Source organism: Macrosteles quadrilineatus, unplaced genomic scaffold, assembly GCF_028750875.1.
Source record: "Macrosteles quadrilineatus isolate MER2022 unplaced genomic scaffold, UCM_ALF_1.0 Scaffold_3__2_contigs__length_128488019, whole genome shotgun sequence".
Taxonomy (NCBI): domain Eukaryota; kingdom Metazoa; phylum Arthropoda; class Insecta; order Hemiptera; family Cicadellidae; genus Macrosteles; species Macrosteles quadrilineatus.
In genome coordinates this window covers 84,972,019-84,991,524 of record NW_026542596.1, presented here as the reverse complement: position 1 = coordinate 84,991,524, position 19,506 = coordinate 84,972,019, and the positions used below count along the sequence as shown (strand labels likewise).

The 19,506-nt window shown below is 35.2% G+C and overlaps 2 protein-coding genes across 2 annotated transcripts; one reads left to right on the top strand and one right to left on the bottom strand.

The window, feature by feature from the left end:
• LOC128990666 (COMM domain-containing protein 3-like) lies at nucleotides 1-3,998 on the top strand. The gene is made up of 3 exons (XM_054413166.1): nucleotides 1-192; nucleotides 2,142-2,413; nucleotides 3,646-3,998. The coding sequence occupies exons 1-3, from the start codon at nucleotides 60-62 to the stop codon at nucleotides 3,844-3,846; spliced, it is 606 nt and encodes a 201-aa protein (XP_054269141.1). The 5' UTR covers nucleotides 1-59; the 3' UTR covers nucleotides 3,847-3,998.
• A 1,973-nt stretch (nucleotides 3,999-5,971) lies between these two features.
• On the bottom strand, nucleotides 5,972-18,306 carry LOC128990272 (ELL-associated factor 1-like). The gene is made up of 6 exons (XM_054412589.1): nucleotides 17,876-18,306; nucleotides 17,068-17,299; nucleotides 15,837-16,028; nucleotides 9,821-9,959; nucleotides 8,884-9,016; nucleotides 5,972-6,141 (listed from the first exon to the last, which is right to left on the bottom strand). Exons 1-6 carry the CDS (start codon nucleotides 17,985-17,987, stop codon nucleotides 6,056-6,058), a joined length of 894 nt encoding a protein of 297 aa, XP_054268564.1. The 5' UTR covers nucleotides 17,988-18,306; the 3' UTR covers nucleotides 5,972-6,055.
• Between the last annotated feature and the right edge of the window lie 1,200 nt (nucleotides 18,307-19,506).

Here is a 19,506-nt window from a genome sequence, read left to right as displayed (position 1 = left end):
TCACTTCCACTACTTATGTCATCCAACTAACCTATAATTTAAAAACATTACCAATCAGTATGAAATTATCACAACAAACTCTTATAGGTTTAAAAAGACTTGGAAATCAAACCTTAATATCAGACGAGTGTTTTAAATCGTTGTTGAAGGCTGCTGCTTTAGTGCTATGTGAAAAGTCAAAGTCGTACCCAAGTAAGTCAGAGGTCTAAAAGGGCATAGCAGTATGGTCCTACTAGATAGTAGATACAATTATTAACATAACAACAAACAAGAGGTTTTATAGTTTTATGGGGTATAGTTTCTTAACTGGGCTATGCTAATATGATTGAAACTATTGATTCGATTACTAAACCTTCATGCGATTTTTTCACCATCAGCAAGTTTGGTTGGTTAGGTTAGGTTATGATAGCTTAATTTTATAATAGATATATTTAAAAATATCGATTATTAATATTTTCAATTCGATAGTTACAATCGATATTAGCATAGCACAGTTAAGAAACTGTACCCGTTTTATGTTTCTTTAATTTAGTTGTTTGTGTGGTTGGTCTATAATAATAAGTGAATTTTATAAATCTTATAAGTCATCATTCTGGTTTGTTATAGATTGATAGCATAAAGTTGTGGCTAGAATCGTTTGTGTTTTATTTTTCTGTAACAGGTTAAAACAAAGAGATCTCTTATAACCCTCACTAACATACTGTACTGATTTTATATTTATTTTAAGTTTATGTCTCCAATCCAAATTGGAGATTTGTCTTATAATGCACATAATTTGTCTCATGGGCACCCACAGGTTTTGAAACAGGAGGGTGCAATATATAGGTCTAAAAAACATCTGGGGGGTCCTGGTATAAACTAAAAAAATTCTGAAAATATAGTGTTTCAAAAGGTTTTTTGGTAAGCTATTTGGTAACACATAGAACCGACCAAAACAAAATAGTATTTTGTGCATTAAGAAGGGTAAATCATAGTTTTTTATGCCAAAATTAAAAATGAATAAGCTATTTGAAGTTATTTTGTAGGCCTAGTTTATATGGTTAAATCCACAAACCAAACAAAGAAAAAAAATTAAAGTTGAATAAAGCCTAGATAACACCCAAGAAAGTTGTTTTGTTTTCTGAATAGTTCTGTTAAAGTATAAAATAATGACACTTCTGTGAGTCAACTACTTATTTGATTTAAACATCAACTTAAAAAATGTTTTCGTAATGACCATTATGAATGTACTTTTATATATTTCTTAAGACCCACTTTTGATTCATAAAAGTGATTACAGAACATTACGGGTATTGAATTTATTCATTATTTTTTTTTAGCTAGAGGGGGTGCCCATAATTTGTCTTGGCATGGTACTCAGCATTGCTCGCCTTTTATTTTTATTTTTAGCTTTAAGTTGGCCTATTTGCATAGCAATAGATACATCATATTTATTCAAGATTTTGTTGCAGTTATATAGGTACTGTATCTTGGTACCCATCCCATATATTGATGTCATAGACTTATCATTGGTATAATTCACTTACAGTTGCACTTTTTAAAGATAAAAGTTTCCCTATATCAGAGTTTAGTTTATTTAATAGTGCCATCCACAGGTTTTTTAAGTGTAAGAGCATGTGGCCAAACCTATAAATATTGCCTGTAGGCCTATAAATAACCATTTTCATTTCATTTCCATAGTGGAAAGAATAATTTAGGCTATACTGTATCTCTTTTATGATAGGAAGGCAATTTTGTATTTACATAAATTGTTTTTACCTTTCACTTTTAATATTAAGTTATTCCAAACTCAATCACTCCAATATTAGATTAACTTATGTACGGTATGCATTTATGCATTATATAAGTTAGTTCATTTACAGTGATGCCATGTGCAGTGCAAATGCTTTATCAGTTTAACTCCCCTATGCTCAACCATTGACTATTGGATACCGAATTGAATACTGTATTGGATGTATCAATAGTAAAACACTCAACCTTTGTTTTTCCCACTAAACATTTAATTTGAATTTCCCTCCACAATTTAAAACTAGATGACTATAAAGCTATTGAAACTATGAAACCTTTTGTTTAATATCCCACCAAATTGTTTGATCCCGAGTAATATCTTTAAATTTTTGTTGTGTTCAATATTGTTGCAGGAATGAACGAGCTTTCCTCCTCCAAACCTGATATTGTTAAAGAGAGTTTTGCTTCCCTCTTGATTCTGATGGTTGAATCGGCTAGGCACAATTTAGACGTAAATGGCCTAACCACAACACTAGAAAATTACAACTTAAATTTGTCTCGCTTGCAAAGAATTCTGGATTTGTATCAAGCATATGGGAGCAAACTTCAGTTGTCGTTGAGAAATGTGGGAACCTCTCTCCCTCGCATTTTAGACATCAAATGGAGATTAGATTTGTGCATTAAGGTATGAATAGATAATACTCTTAAATTTATCCTTCAACTGTAGAATTTACTTTGCATTACAGTAGAACCTCGATAACAGATCACCCTTTGATAATAAGGGTCATTTTCAAATCTCCTTGAAATTATTTTACCCCTAATCACATGTTATTGCAAATCTCGATAAGAAGACAACCTTTATAACAAGTCATCTATAATCCCTATGAGACTCTTGTTATACAGATTTTACTGTAGGCCTATTTAGTAGTGTAGCCTACTACCATAGACAAATAGAATAAATATAGACTGTCAAAGGAAGGTTCCGCGATGTGCCGCTCGGTGTTTGATTCGCTGCCGTCGTGCTACCAGCAGACGCTGCAGCGGTGTGCGTCGTAACTACACGGCAATCCTAGCGGTGGATGCCAGAACTTATGCTGATCGTAGCACAACTGATGGTCTATATTCATTCTATTTGTCTATGGAACTACTTAGTGGGTTGCTCTTGTTGGTTCTAACTTATAAACATTAATTAAAGTTACTTTACAGTGTATTTGATAAGTAATTTTAATGGAACTCTTTAAGGATGATTTTTTGAAATTATGTCTGTGCTACTAATCACCAGGTCAGTAAAAAACAAAACCAAAAAAAGTCTAACTTTCAGTAATTTAATTGCAGGACACAAAACATAGAAATGTTCTCACAAATGTTCCTCCGCAGGTTATAGGCTTATAGCATAGTCTCAAAATCCTGATATTGCTACAATCCACTTTTCACAGGGCAAAAATGTACACACAATTAATAAGTTAGGGTACAGAACAGAGTTGCCACCGGCCATGAAAACCTTGAATCTTGAATCATGCTAGAATTCTAGTGACCATCCATTATGCACAAGTATAACATTGTATGCATTGTGTTTGTATTACATTGTACCATGAATTTTCAAGACAGATAATGATTCAACCGATACCATTAAATTTGCTAAATAAAATATTTCATGTTTTAAAAACGGTTAAAAAGGAGGACACAATATTGGAGCAAGGCGAAAACTTGTGTTCTGTTCTGCTTGGCAATTTTAGAAACTTAAATAGCATACTCTTCCAAGTACCATCAGCATTCTTCACAGTGTCATAGTCTACATTAGTTTCGAGTGTTGAAGAAACGACGTTTCTGATTTCTACTCATTGATTATTTCGTAGCATGGTCGTAGTTTAATTTTCTTATCACACCACAAGACAAATTATTTGATTTATTTTTCAGTCAAGTGCATTGGAACATGAATCTCGACTGGTGTATTTCATAACAATTGTAACAGAAAGAACTGAGAGAAAAACTGTTTCTGAAGAAGTAACAGTGACAAAAAAACACACCTTCACATGCTCTCTTCAGCAGCTACAAGAACTTGTCATGAAGTTGAGGGATGCGACAAGACTGATGCAATCAATAGCCAATTACAAATAAGAAAAAAAAAATAGGCCTATATTCACTGGCCATTAGCTAATTTCTTTAAAGGAAAGTAGTTGTTTATATACAATACTTGTAAATAATACCTTTGTAAATATATTGATATTTGTATTTGTATTGTACCCTATTTACATTAAGTTAAAAGAATAATAAATGAATATTATTACTTAAGCTATGGTTTCTGAATTAAATAACACTAGACATTCGTAGAAACTTCATTTCAGATTGAATATTGGTTTGACCTTATCAAACGTTGACAAGGTTGGCAAAGTTAAATAATAAATGTTGATAAACATCTTGTTGGAGGGTAGTCAATCTAACAGGACTATTGGTTCTTAATTTCCGGAGCGATGGTGGCGATGGTTGGAATGATTAAATTCATAAAGATCAAGACCAAGACCAATTTTCAGTGTAATAAGTACTAATTAGGGATGTGTCTAATCCGAATCCTAAGAAAAGATTTGGATTTGAGATTCGATTAACGAGATTAAACAAATTTTTTTATTAGAATAGAATTGTAAGGCATACTGTCACATTGCCTGACCATAAAGGTTAAATTGACGTTGTAATATACAGTACTGTGACATTGACTAACCATAGAGGTTATTGTTGTCGTGGTGGTTGTAAGTGTTAAATGGTTCCTATTCCATTCCTGCTTTTTAATCACCATAAGCCCTTTTGTAACTATTTTTGGGACTCAAGATTCGAAATTTGATTATTTTAGGATTCAGATTCGAAATTCCTGGATTCGACCATCACTAGTCCTTATAAAAGTAAAATGCGATCACAGACAAAAAGAATTAAATATAGACTGTCAGCCGAGCTGTGGTTACCATAGGTTCTGGCGCACACCGCTGGCCGCGCCGTGTAGTTACGTAGCGCAAAGGCCGTAACTACATGGCGTTCCCAGTGGTGTGTGCCAGAACCTATGGTAACTGCAGCACAGCTGACGGTCTATATTTAGTTCTTTTTGTCTATGATTCGATCAAAGAAAAATTCAAAATTGAATCCACCGTCGATATTGATTCTCGCCATTATATATTTATTTGTGTTTAAATAAAAAAAAAGTTAATGACAGAGAATTACAAAACGTTATGAACATCTCTTTGTGACCAGTGGCAGTGGTCTACGAGGACTCTGTGACGGAGTCCTCCCATTTTCAAGACTATAGTAAAATTAATAATAATAAATAAGACTTTTAATCCTGCGTTTGAATGTTTTGAATGTACATAAACATTAGCAGGGCCAATGTTTTTTTGACGGGTAAAAATGGACGCATAATGTTTTTGCAACAGATAGCCTAGTACACAGGGATTCACTCCCATATAAGCTGCATGAAAAAAATTGACCAATCACAGCGCTATGTTAGGCTCTAATGCAATAGATATACGGCGTTTGGGACTCAGCCCAAACAGTAGCTTTAACTATTGCCACAACGCTGAGCGCTACGATCTGTTGACTGCCACACGATATAATCTGTCGAATAAGAGAAGGCAGTATTTAGTGATTTGTAAAGGTTATGTTTGTCATGCCACCAGTATTTTAGGTGTTGATTAATTAGTAGCCTATACTATCGCTTCTCTAGAAGTGTTGTGCAGTGAAGCTAATAAATTATGAACTTAAAAATATTTCTAGAAAGTATGCAAGCGCCGAGGACAATTAATTATGAACAAAGAGTTAATGATAATTACAGATGTGCCTATGAAAAAAAAAAACAGTTTATATAAAAAAGGACTAAACCATTGACCATATACCATAATTGAAGTTTAAATAACTCATTTTTTTCAACTTATAACTTTTCTCTGGTATCAGTTACCAACTAACAAATTTATGCTTCCTCCCATTACTTTAACCCACCAGCCGCCACTGTTTGTGACAATATCTGTAAGCTATCAATTCCCAGCAATCAGTAATATTCCCAAAACCAGAAACTTAAAATGTTCAACACTCCTACACAGATTCCATTTTAATCACGGCTTCAATAATTAATAATCATTGCTTTGAATAAATTATCAAATTGTGGTAGAAGCTAGTCGCAAATTTGAATATTTTGTTGAAATCCATCCGTCCAAGATTTGACACGTCACCAGGAGGAGGAAGATAGAAAATAAGAAAACGTATATAATTTTATATCAATTTGTGCCATATATTCCGATGTAGCATATGAGTACACCTTATCATCGAGTATTTTATTTACACAAGGCAGTCAACAGTCTGAGTCCGTGCCACTCTCTGACAGTTCCAGATCTGCTTCCAGCAAAGCCGCTGGGGGTACGCTTCCATTAACATGTCCTGAAACACACACAAAACTTGTTTAGATTTTAGTAAATGGAAAAGTACCCCACCCACTTTTTCCTTGAAAGCATTAACCTTTCCATAGGGTGTCCACCAGGCCAACCAGAAAAAAATTCATGAGTAATTCATGAGTAAAAAAAATCCAGGTAGTTCAGTTCGTACTTTTCATACTAAAATTTCCAACGTGTTAAGAGCCGACTCTCGCAATGCTGTTTTAGCGCTAACACAGCTCGCTATTTTAGTTATCGGAAAGAGCATTCTCAGTTAAAGAAACTATATTTATGATTACTGTAATAGTGCCTGACACAAGTATTAAATTTTTATATATTTCTGATTAAATAATCCAAAAATTAAAAACGAATCCTTAAACCTGAAATTTAGAAATAACTTCTTCAAAATAGTGATATGTCAATACCAAAATTTTTTGAATCTTTGTACGGACACCTGAAAATTGATTCTTAATACTGGTAGCCGTTTCAATTTTACCAAATTTTCTGTAATGATTACTACACCAATGTACATCTTTACATACTATATAAAAGTACATCTTTATGTACTTTTATATAGTATGTAATTTTGTAGTTATAGGTTGTTTCTCAAGTGACCTATAGAAATAATTAATGCAGAAATTACAAAAATTTCACGAAGCCAATTTAAATTCTAAACCCTTCTAAACACATTAAATAAATATCACGTTAAAGGTAAATGAAGATATTACAAAATATGAAAAATAAAACTTTCTTGAAGTGTGCCATTTTGAAATTTTTGGTCAAGCCAAACTCGAGGTTAAATTGTGATCATCGTTTTCTGCGATAACAGAAAAATCCTGAATATCTCACTCAATAACAGAAACATCACCACTGTCTTCCGTGGTCGTGACAAAATTCTGATATTTTTCAGCGGTAACGGAAAGATTTTAATCCTCCGCGGTCACCGAAATGTCATCGTCGTCTCCTGTGGTCACGGAAACATCACGTCGTCTCCCACGGTCACGGAAACGTCATCGTCGTCTCCCGCGGTCACGGAAACGTCATCGCCTGCTCCCGTAGTCATGGAAACGTCATCGTCGTCTCCCGCAGTCACGGAAACGTCATTGTCGTCTCCCGCGGTCACGGAAACGTCATTGTTGTCTCCCGTGGTCACGGATACGTCATCGTCGTCATGCGCGATCGTGGCAAAATCACTAACAAATCCCACTGCCGTTTGGACATCTTCGTCGTCTTCCGTGGCCATGGAAACGTCATCTTCATGCGCGATCATGGCAAATTGAAAATTCCCGGTAAAATGCGAAATTCACACATAATTCCTGGTTTTCCCTGTCGGTGGACACCCTGTGAAGGACTATAGGCGGCCCCTAGAATTTTGTGCATAGCGGACGGTAGATGGATATATTAACTTTTGGGCTTTGCGGACAGTAGGCGGATATATTTGCCGATACTATGACAGTATTGTTATAGTTGATTGTCTATAACATCATTAATCTTCGTAAAAACACCCTTTTATTTAATTAGCCTCTATCTCAACAGGGTGTCCACAGAAAATTTCTCATTAATTTCTATGACTCATGAACTTAACTCGAAAATTATAATACAACATACTAGGGGTCTGCATCTGTTTTTCTCAAAGCTTACAGACGCAAGCACTAGTCTTTTTGACTTGTCTGAGCTAAACTATTTATCTGAACTATTTATCTGTTTGTTTAAATACATTTTACTGTGCCACTAAACTCAGTTGAGCTAGGCCTAACCTCTAAACAGTTGGTTAATTACAAATGGGGATTGGGAAATTAATCTTTTGTATTTATTTCACAAAATAGATAAGAAAGTTCAGTAGAAATGTATTTACTATTTAGGTCCAAAAAAATCTTCATTGCCGATTTGGATTTATTGTAATTTTTACTTCCATTATTTAATAGTTTTTGTTACCTGTAATCTTAATACTCGTATGTTCATTCCTTTACAACTTTAACCTACAAATAAACATTTTTTTTTACTTGTACAAACATGTTAATTCTTCTAAAAATAATCCTAAAATAGACTTAAATGATACTTTTGACAGCATTTATTGATTAAATATTATTAGGTATGAATTATTAAATTTTCATAGTTGGTTGGTTTATCCGGCCAAATTGCTATCCGGCCAGGGTCTTGGTCCCGTGATGGCCGGATATGAGGGGTTCTACTGTATCTGCATCCAAAAGTTGAACTATATTGAAACTTCATACAATGTGGACATAATTACAGTTCCATCTCAGATAACTTGCAAATATTACACAAGTGCAAGAAAAGTTATTTAATGTTCACACTTTAAGGTTATGAGATTTATTACAGTGTGAACAGGGTACCCGAACATACTGAATGACAAAATAAACAATCAAGGAAATGCAATTCTTCGACACTGTGATACTCCTGGAAAAGAGTAATGACGCCATTGGGCAAAGTACACCACAGACAACGCACCATCCTGCAGTCGTTGCCCAGAATTAAACATGTGCCTACGCATGATATGGCCACTGCGACCACGTCGACGTTTGGTTGAATCTAATTATGTGTATTTATTGTTTGTCATGACAGTTTTATTTTAATGTTGGAGACAAAGCCATAGCTGATTAAACTACAATATGATGTCACGGTGCTGACAAAACGCGTAGTAGTAGTCTACAATAATTGGAACGCCAGAAGGTAAAATTATCACTAGCAAAAAAGTGTTATTGCCAAAACATAATAATAGTGAGTGTACCATTAGTGAGCCTCTGCTTAGAGTCGTTGTGTGCCGGGGGAGAGTCGCTGTCACTATCAGATGAGTCACCGTCACTGGAGGAATTGCTGGAGGAGCTCGCAGACAACACACCCACTCTGGATACTGCTGAGTCCTGGCAACAACCAATCACACGTCAAAGAAGAACAACCAACAAAGTATCCTTACTATACAGTTTAACAAGAAAGTCCTTATGTAAGAAAGCCTAGAAAAACAACAGCGAGATGGTAAATAAGTTTTGGTGAAATTTCTCAACACTCAAAACTTGTAACCCTAATTACTCAAGGGAAAATAAACAAAAATTAGATGGAGGACAGTTGCAAGATTACTCACAAGACTTACTTGTTTTGTTTTGACTTCTCACAAGAACTAACAAAAAATAGTTTGAGAGTGCTTTAAATTTAGATCACCATCAAATAATGTAGTGGGGCAGATTGTCTGTGTTATTAATTTAATTTGTGAATTATCCTAACATCAAACAAATTTAGTTCTGTTTATTTTTAAGGCCATGGTTGATGTTTACTAGGCAATTAACTTATTTTGTAGAGAGAAAGACATTATAAATTAACGATGTTTATTTCCAAGACTTCACTAATGAACATAGATGAAGATACAGTAGATACAATTGACTGAAGATTTTTACCATCAATTTAAAAAGATATACAAGAGTAGGTAATAAAAAAAAAAGAAAACAATAATAATGACAAATAGAAGTTTTTACAAATGTTTAGTGGTTTTGAAATCTGTTTCGGTTTTGACACATCACTAAAGAATTTCAGCCAAGTTTACTTTCAAAATAATATACCAATTTTCACAATAATTTCATAAATAAAAAATTGATTATATTCTTTCAAGATTATATTCTTATCCAGACTAGTAATATCACAAAAATCCAGATTTTGTCCATACAGGAACATACCTCTTCAGGCTCATGCAGTTGATTGTTGTAGTAGGGAGATTCCCGCAACGCCTCTGATAGGTTGGGGGATGAGAAAGCATTGTCCAGTGGGTCTTCTAAGCCTATCATCGGAAGACTACCAGCAGCTACTGGTGAAAGACTGCAACATTTAAGAGGTTAAACTTCAATAAGCCTCCGTGAGATATTTTAACAATGTATAAAAAAAAAAACACGTATTTGCTGCACTACACAGAAAGCAGATGGTTTCTATACTCTTTGTCGAACGGCAAGTCACTGTTTACCAAAAGGGACCAATTAAGTCTGCTGGAGGTTGGTGAATTTACCAATCACTCTTGTAGCCTACTTTAGCTGTACTTTTTTAAAATGGCAAACTACGAGATTAGTCTATAGGCTCTCAACAAAGCTACACAATAAATGAAAATTAAACACATAGCACTTTCACAAGTTAAAACTGTTAAGGTTTAAAAATGATACCATGTTGCATTAGTGTAATATCTATAACTTACTATAATATGAGTAATGTTTGCACACAATGATTTCAAAAACGGCTCCTACGATTTCCTCCAAATTGTTAGAAATAGGCCTATCTTAGTTTTAGGCTAAAAACAATATCCATGCTAGGCTCTGTTCTGGGAAAATATGTTTTTCGTTAAAAACTTGAAATGAAATGTTAATATTTTAAAACGTTTTTATTAGCTCGCTTTCTTGTCCGGTACAAACTTTGCAATCAATTTTATACTAACTTCCCGATGAGCTAGAGACTTTAAACTTGAAACATAGCTCACAAATGGAAGACAATGCAATATTAATATCATTTAATTTTCATATTTCCCTTGGGCTACGCCCCATGGGCTTATTTTTATTTACTCGCTTTCTGCAAATTTTGATACTTCCCGATGAGCTAGAGACTTGAAACTTGAAACATAGCTCACAAATGGATGACAATGCAATATGATATAATTTAATTTTCATATTTCCCTTGGGCTACGCCCCATGGGCTTGTTTCTATTAGCTCGCTTTCCTACAAATTTTGATATCAATTTCAAACGAAGTTCCCGATGAGCTAGATACTTGAAACTTGAAACATAGATCACAAATGGATGACAATGCAATATTATATAACTTAATTTTCATATCTCCCTTGGGCTTCTCCCCATGTTCTTCCAAATTTTTATCATGATTTCATCATAATTTTATCATGTTTACATTTTGAAAGAATGTAAATAAATCAATTAATTTAAGTCAGCTGTAAATACTTAAATTTGACAGTTCGAAGAGCAGAGGTTAACCTATTGAGGAAGACAAACGAGTCTGACTCGATGCCGCTCCGGGTGGACTGAACGCCGACACACAAGTCCGACTCGATGTGTGCGTTGCGTCATAATTATTGTCGTAAGTTTTTCCGACAGATGGTGTTGCCATGTCCTTCACGAATGTCTTAACTGACGAATAACATATTGTTTTGGTCTGTTGGCCATCCTGTTGATTTCTTATTTCATTTATTGTAAAGCGTCATCTGTTCGTGTTGACGTCAGTCGAAACCGCCCACCGTTTACCGAGTGTTTGTTTTGGTTATGTTTTGATTATGGATAGTGAAAATTTACATTCTTCTGAGGTAGATCGTTATTTAGACAGTGATTATGAGTTCGACTCTGAAACATGCAGTGACGAAAGTGTTGTGGACATAATCGTTCATCACAGTGACAAAAATGAACGGCCTGTAGACTTCCTTGAATTTAGACCTAGTGCTTCTAATTACAAATCTCGGCTATCACCGAGATTATTTGACGAATTTGAAGAGGAGTTTGATCAGTATGACAATTTTCAGGTAGGCCTAACTAATAATAATGCTACTGATGAAGTGGATATGGTTCCAAGTACAAGCACTGGTATGGAGCCCAGGCCTAGCACTTCTACTATGGAGCCCAGGCCTAGCACTAGTACTATGGAGCCTATGCCTATGTCTATGCCTTGTAGTAGTAATTCTGTTCCTAATCTTAAGGCTAATAGGCCTACTACAAAAAATGTATCTAGTAAAAGGAAAATAAAGCTTCCACATTCGGGAAAACCTAACAAAAAAATGAAACCTACAAATAATTCTCTGGTTACCAAAAAACAAAAACCTGGTATGCCTAAGAAATCAATTACACCCCTAAAAGGCAAATGTAGGCCTAACAATAAAAAAACTTCAAAAAACCCCAAAAAAGGTAAAGGTAAGAAACCAACGTTTTTTTTGATAGCGATTGGCCTTGGTTGGATGTAAAAAATGTCCCTAAACAAATTGAATTCCGCGGTGTACCTGGAATAAACGTACACACACTTCGTAGCTTAGGTGAGAATCCAACAGAATTAGATACATTTATGCAGTTTGTGGGGAATGAATTCTGGGATATGGTAGTTACAAATACCCCCGCTGCAGCAAACCTGCCGACTAAGCGAATTTCCATTTGTCTGAATTGATTTTCAGTTAAATATATTTTAATAAAATTACTAAAATTAGGTATAACGAGTACCTAGGTTTGCTGCTACAAGGAAACTAATAAAGTGTGTTTTTTAGTAAAATATTGATAGCTTAGTACAAAATAAATAAATTTACCAAGTTTGATCAAAATATTTCCCTAAACAAGCAAACTACAACATTTGACAATATTCTCCATAAGAATAACATGGGAATTTTAAATTTACAATTTTTTTAATTTTCTCCGTTACTAATAATCGAACAAAAATACTTTTATATACTAAATTATTTGTTTTTTTAAGCTCTTTAAAAAGTTCTAAAGAGAAATCGGAAAATTTTGTGTTTTAAGGGTCAAATGTGAGAAAAACCAATTTTTACCCCATAAAACCCCCCGTAAAGCCCCGTTCCCATGGTCCGATCGTGCTGGTTCGCGAACTCATTCAAGTTTATCCCGCTTTACACCTTTAAACCAAATTTCATCAAAATCGGACAAAAATTACTCAAGTTATCGCGTTCACGGACGTATATATATATATATATATATATATAAGTCTATATATATATATATATATACATATATAAAAATTTGAACGGATGGTGTTTTTGGCCTCTGGGGACATCAAAATGAAAAAGTAAATCGGTCTCGGGTCTAGGTCTTACCGTGCCACCTACGGTAATAGCTACTTCCCTATAGGGAAATTCGCTAAAACCAATGACTACGCTAGAAAACTGTTTGGAACCCCTGGTAGGAAGATGTTGAAGACTGATAAAAAGTGGGTAGATGTTACTAGGGATGAGCTAAAAGTGTATTTTGCGCTCTATGTGAGTATGGGTCAGGTGAAGAAGCCAGAACTCAAACACTATTGGTCACACAGACAAATATTAGAGACACCTATCTTTACCAACACAATGTCATTTGAGAGATTCACAAACATATCTCGATTTCTTCATTTTTATGATGAAAACACTGAAAGTGACATCCAGAATGATAAGTTGAAAAAAAAAAAAAAAACTGAGACCCGTTATAACATATTTGGAGACCAAGTTTCTACACATGCTTGAACCTGAAAGAAATATCGCCCTAGATGAAACCCTTCTAAAAATGACAAGCAGTCACGGTATAATCCAATTTAATCCCATGAAAAGGGCCCGATTCGGAGTTAAAATTTATAAAGTATGTGAGTCTTTCTCTGGGTACTGCTGCACATTCAAAATGTTGGGGATGACAAATTGACGACACATTGACTAGTGAAGCTGTCACACTTGATTTGCTGCAGCCTTTTTGGGGAATGGGGTATGTTGTCTACCTTGATAATTGGTACTCCTCCCCCCTCCTGTATACTAAGCTCATCGAAAAGGAAACACATGCTGTGGTTACTGCTTTATTGAAAAGGAGATGTATGCCACAAGTATTCAAGCATGTTGAGCTGGAAAAGGGGGAAGCGATCAAACGATCTGGTCCTTGCTGTGAAATGGAGCGATCGTAAACATGTACATTTGATATCAACTGTACACGAATACATTGATATGGAAGTATCCAAAATTGTAAATGAAGGAGACCAACAAGTAGAAATAAAAAAACCTAAATGTGTCATTGACTACAACCAAGGTATGTTGGGTGTAGATCGACAGGATCAGGTCCCGTTGACCTTTCCTATAATGAGGAGAACTGTCAAGGCCTGTAAGAAGATTTTTTTTATCTTCTTGATATGACACTCTACAATGCATTCTGCATTTTCAAGAAAATCAAAAAGATAAAAAAGATGCATTTTACTGACTTCCGACTAAACCTAGTCGAACAGATTTTGACCTCAGTTACGATTCCAGCCAAGACGTCGCCTGGAAAAGCCCCAATTAATCCGTCCCCATTGCGCCTTCAGTCAAAGCAGTGGGCACATTTTCCTATGAAGGTCCCACCCACAGAAAGTAAACTTCATCCAACAAGAGCTTGTAAAGTATGTACAGCAAACAAGAAGAGGTCTGAGACTGCATGGATGTGCGAACGGTGTAAAGTTCCGCTGCATCTTGAGAAATGTTTTGTCGCTTTTCACACCAAGCTGAACTACTAAAATCCTGTAGTTGAACATGTATATAGTGTAAATAGAACTTAGTGACTGTAGTAATGAACCCAGTGTTTATAAATTTTATTTCAATGTAATTTTCCATGACGACCAATTGTTGCTGAAATCGCATCAAAACACCAGACAGTATCGCATCCACAGTGCATGCCTATAAATATCCACAATTCGTGACCTCCTAGTAGCTGGATTACAGGACGACGCCACCCGTCCCAGTCATACAACATTGGGACATAGCCTAATACAGTAGAACCTTGATAACAAGACTCTCATGGGGATTGTAAAATAAGACTTGTTATCAAGGTTGACTTCTTATGGAGGTTTGTAATAACGATTAAGCGTAAAATAATTTCAAGGGGATTTGAAAATGACACTTGTTATCAAGGGCGACTTGTTATCGAGGGTCTTCTTATCAAGGTTCCGCTGTAGTATTTTAGGTTAATAGGCCGGTAAGTAGGCGTTTATAGTACAATCTTAATAGTCCCCATAGGAGGTTTGCCAAGCGCAGCATTTCATGCGAGTTCTGTAAATATCTTCCCCGGATGAGTCGTGTATGATACATTTTGCCCCACTACTAGCCCAACAAATACACAGGGTGAGTAAAATACAGTTCCCATAAGTTGCATACAACAACAATAAAACTGCTAAACCATATACATTTTTCTATCATTTTGCCCCTTTGAAAACATGGAATAGGATACTATAGCTCGTACTTGTTTTTGAATTTATCAGGCAGCAGATATGAGATTTGGGGTGGAATGTCTAGTACCGTGGTATCAATAGTCAAAGACAGAGGTGAGCTTTCAAACACATCACTTACAAAACCAGTAAGTAGGCCTACAGGAATTTAATTAATTTATATAACATTATTTTATAGTTAGCCTAAACTCAAATCATCATTTAGGAAATAATAAATAAAATTTATCCATTTAACAACCAACACAGAGCGAGTCGGAAGTGCCAAGCATAACCTTATAATTCTAATCCATCCAAATACGAGCCTGTTAATATCCAAACCAAACGTGCACCATCTAAACTGAACCAAGCAAACAATTTTACTGTCTATACACGTCTATTGAATATATTTTCATTCATTTGTCGGAAATTGTGATAAAAATTTCTGTATTTGCCTCACTTTAAATGAGTATAAGTTATTGCTCCTGTGAACATTATTTTCATCTTACGGCTCTGCTCACAATCTTTTCGATCATCCCAACTCTTTGTATTCCAATCAGGGAATGGTCCCATATAATATGAGGGGTTCAACTGTACGGTATCTTGTAAGAAAAAGCAACAGAAATCTAGTATACCTTGCTAAATTTTTCAATTAAAAATATAAAAACAATCCAGTAATAAATTATTTATTCAACAAAGGTAACAAACAATAAAAATAAATAAACTAGGCCCATATAAAAAGTATTAAAAAAGTCTCTTCTTAAAAATCTTGAGGCGAGATTGTGGTGGCCTAGGCCTACTATACCTCAAACTGGAGACCTGGGGGCTCTTGTTGCTGTATGAGGGTGAGGCGGGGAGGGGGGAGTGCTTGGGCAGAGGCACGCCTAGACCTCGCGGCGCCTTGTGGCTCGACTGCTGTGGAGGCGAGGGCTTCTTTTCCATAGGCGCTGCAGCGTTGTGGCTACTGCCCACGCTATTACTATTCGACTTCTCCATCCTAAACACAACATACAATCTGGATTAAGTAGGCTATTAACTTAAAACATGGGATGATTTTTACAACCTACAGAACTATTGGGCCGGCCTATTCAGAAATAGTTCGGTTTGCCAGGTTTGTTTTAAAGGTATACAGTAAACTAAAGATTTGTTATCATTGACACCAATGAAATACATTTAAAGTTTGTCTAAAGTAAAATATTCTGCTCCTTTAAACTTGTCTTTCAAGTCTGATAAACTTTGAATAATTTATGAAACATTACCTATAAAAACAGAACAGACCTCTAAGACTCTAAGATCCTAGTTACAGTTCGGCTAAAGTTTCTGTGCGAGCGACCAGATCTGGTTGGGTCTTGGCGAGGGGGTTGGGGGGGGTGGTAGGCTACTTTTGTGAAAACATTTGTGTCTTGCTACTCACTCACCCCTACCCCCAGCACTGCCAATAGCCGGTACCCGTAAGTTTTAGTTCGGCTAGTGGCGACCTGTCCACGCGCACACAAGTTTTGGCCGTAGGCTACTGTACTGACAGTACCAAGACTGCGATCGGGAAGTTGAAGTTCATATAATAAATTGCTAAACAATTTTAATGTTGCAACTGATTTAGGACATTTTAGAGAAAAACACAAAATAGTAAATGGATAGTACCTATATTGCAACTTTTTAATGCCTCAGTAAAGTTTTGCTTAATGCCTCCAGTAGGTAAATCAATAACAGGATACTCTAGACCTAGACTTCTAGTAATAGTAGGCTGTTTGTTAGAGGGAGAACAGATTATTGACAAAGTTGAATATCCTGTAAGCCACTTCCGAATTGAAAAACCAACTTTTTCCAATGACAATAGGCCTACTTGTAACTTAATAAATTGTTCACATTAGGTACCAGTATGGTATTTTTTATCAAGTTTTGAATCACTATCAGTTTTCATTTCTAACTCTAAAAGAAGGGGAAATGAACCTTCTTTAAAAGCAGTTGACTTAACTTAGGCTAATTAACCACTTCCAGAGCAAAGAATTTCTCAAGTTTTTCATCAATATACAAACCTAGTCTTCTTGAGTTGAATATTATTTGTCAACTTTTCTAGAGTAATCTCTCCAGTTGTTCGGTCGATGATGAGCACACATTCTCGCTGGTAAGGTCGATGAGACCCTTTGAAAACAGTCTGAGCAGTTCCAGAGCCATTTTGGTGAGGAACAGTAACAGTCACCTGATGATTCGCTCCCACATCCACTGTTGCCCGCTTGCTCTCATCCACACTTGCTGGTTTGAAGTCATCTGAAAGTTTTAGAGCAACTCTACATTCTGTTTCAACAACATAACTTATAAGTTAGCCCAATAATATACTAACTTCTGTCCATGGGACGTCACAGAGAATCACAATAACTTAGGGTAATTTGACTATTACCCTAGTTCATATTTAACATAAAACATTATACCATATTCTGTGAGAAAAAAAAACAAAGTTTAGGGCATAAAAACTCTTAATTTTAAGACTTTTTGGCTACGGATGAGTGCCAACCAGCATTCAAGTTTTATTTTCAGTGAGATTTTAGATAGGCTACGTAAGTAGGCATATCAACTGTTCAGCTATAGCGGTGGAATTTTGGTTCTAAACAATTTAATCTTTAAAGCCAAGATTTTTTATTGGATCAGACCTAAGCATCTCTAACTTACAATAAAAGTAGTTTGTCAACACAAAACCTATGCTAACTTATAGGCATATTGTTCTATCCATTAGGTCCTGGCCTTAAAGAAATATCTAAGGAAATATAACTTTAAGACTTGTGTAAGTTAGGTATTAAGTGGTTTAAGAGCTATTGATGAAAAAATTAAAAATGAAAATGTACTTACACCTTAAAGTGTGAAATGCAGTTCCTTTACTATTGGTAAAAGTTGGACCTAACTTAAGTTCTCTCACATCTGTACCTAACCCTAATTTATCACCCATCCTTTTGCCATTCATGTAACAGGTTGATTCACCTGTACAGAGATGTCTGGCATGTTAAGTTAAAAGAATTAAGCCACGATTTTACATAATTGGGACCTGGCGTGTTGGATTACTTTCACTATGGAGACTTATGAAATTTGATATAAATACGAACTTAAGTGAACACAGCTTTTTAAATTTTAGATACAACCATTGAAAAATTATAAACACTTGTAAAAGAAACCACACTGTTATTTATAAAATTCAAGAGTACAAAAAGAAACTTAGCTGGTTATATTCATTGTTTTTATTTTAACGCTACCTATCCAATCCCCATTCCAAGATCTCTGACTGACTAGAACTTCTGGAATCTGGAATAGATGGGGATTCTGACATCTGGTTATCTGGTTTAACGTTCACGTATTACATTTGGTTTTGGGTTTTGCCAACAAGCCAATGAAAATTATGTTTTTACTGTTCGTCACAAAAGAGTGATTATGTACTATAACGACCACAAGCTTACTATACGTTTTTATATTTCATTAAAACGTATAATTATAATGATTGTGTTGTGAGAACAGTTTATTTCATAACACCTGTTAATTTCTATTAATTATTATCATATGTTTATTTGTTATTCTATGTTGGTGAAAAGGTAAATAAAGTTAGTTGAGTTTGAGTTATGACATAAAACAGTGCATTCACTTAATTCCTAGTAAAATATTACATGGTATTTGGTAAAAAAGTCACTGTCTACCTCTGCAACTGAATTAACTAAAGTTAAAATCTTCAAGTCCTGTATTGCTGGACGACCAAGCAAGGGTGTTATGAGTCCCTTCACTACGTATACCATGTGATTTATTTTAACATCTCTGAAGAAACATATCGTGAGAAGTACAAACACAACTATGATAGAAGGCACAAAGTGCAAACTCTCAATCCTCTTCATATAGGAGACCCAGTTTGGATTGTGGACCTTAGAAGACATGGCAAAATTGTGAAAATCCTGGACAGCCCTCGTTCATATATTGTTGAAACTGATAAGAGGGATGTGAGAAGAAATCGATTCCACCTCAAACTTGCCCCTTATTTAAGAGAGGAAAACAGTGAACAAAATTTGTCAGCAAATACACATCAAACAGAACCATACAACCGTCCAAAGAGAAATATACAAAAACCAAGCTGGTTGAAGAACTTTCAAACTTAAAAGGGAGGATGTTGTGAGAACAGTTTATTTCATAACACCTGTTAATTTCTATTAATTATTATCATATGTTTATTTGTTATTCTATGTTGGTGAAAAGGTAAATAAAGTTAGTTGAGTTTGAGTTATGACATAAAACAGTGCATTCACTTAATTCCTAGTAAAATATTACAGATTGCATCCATGGTGAGTACGTGAATCAGGGATAAGTTAAACCTAAGGGAGTATGTTTCATCTATGGTTAAACTATTCAAGCGATTCTAAATATTATCTCTCTATTATTAGGTAATCCACAGAGCTGACGGCTGACACCTCATACCTCATAAATGAACATATTTGAAATGTTATCTG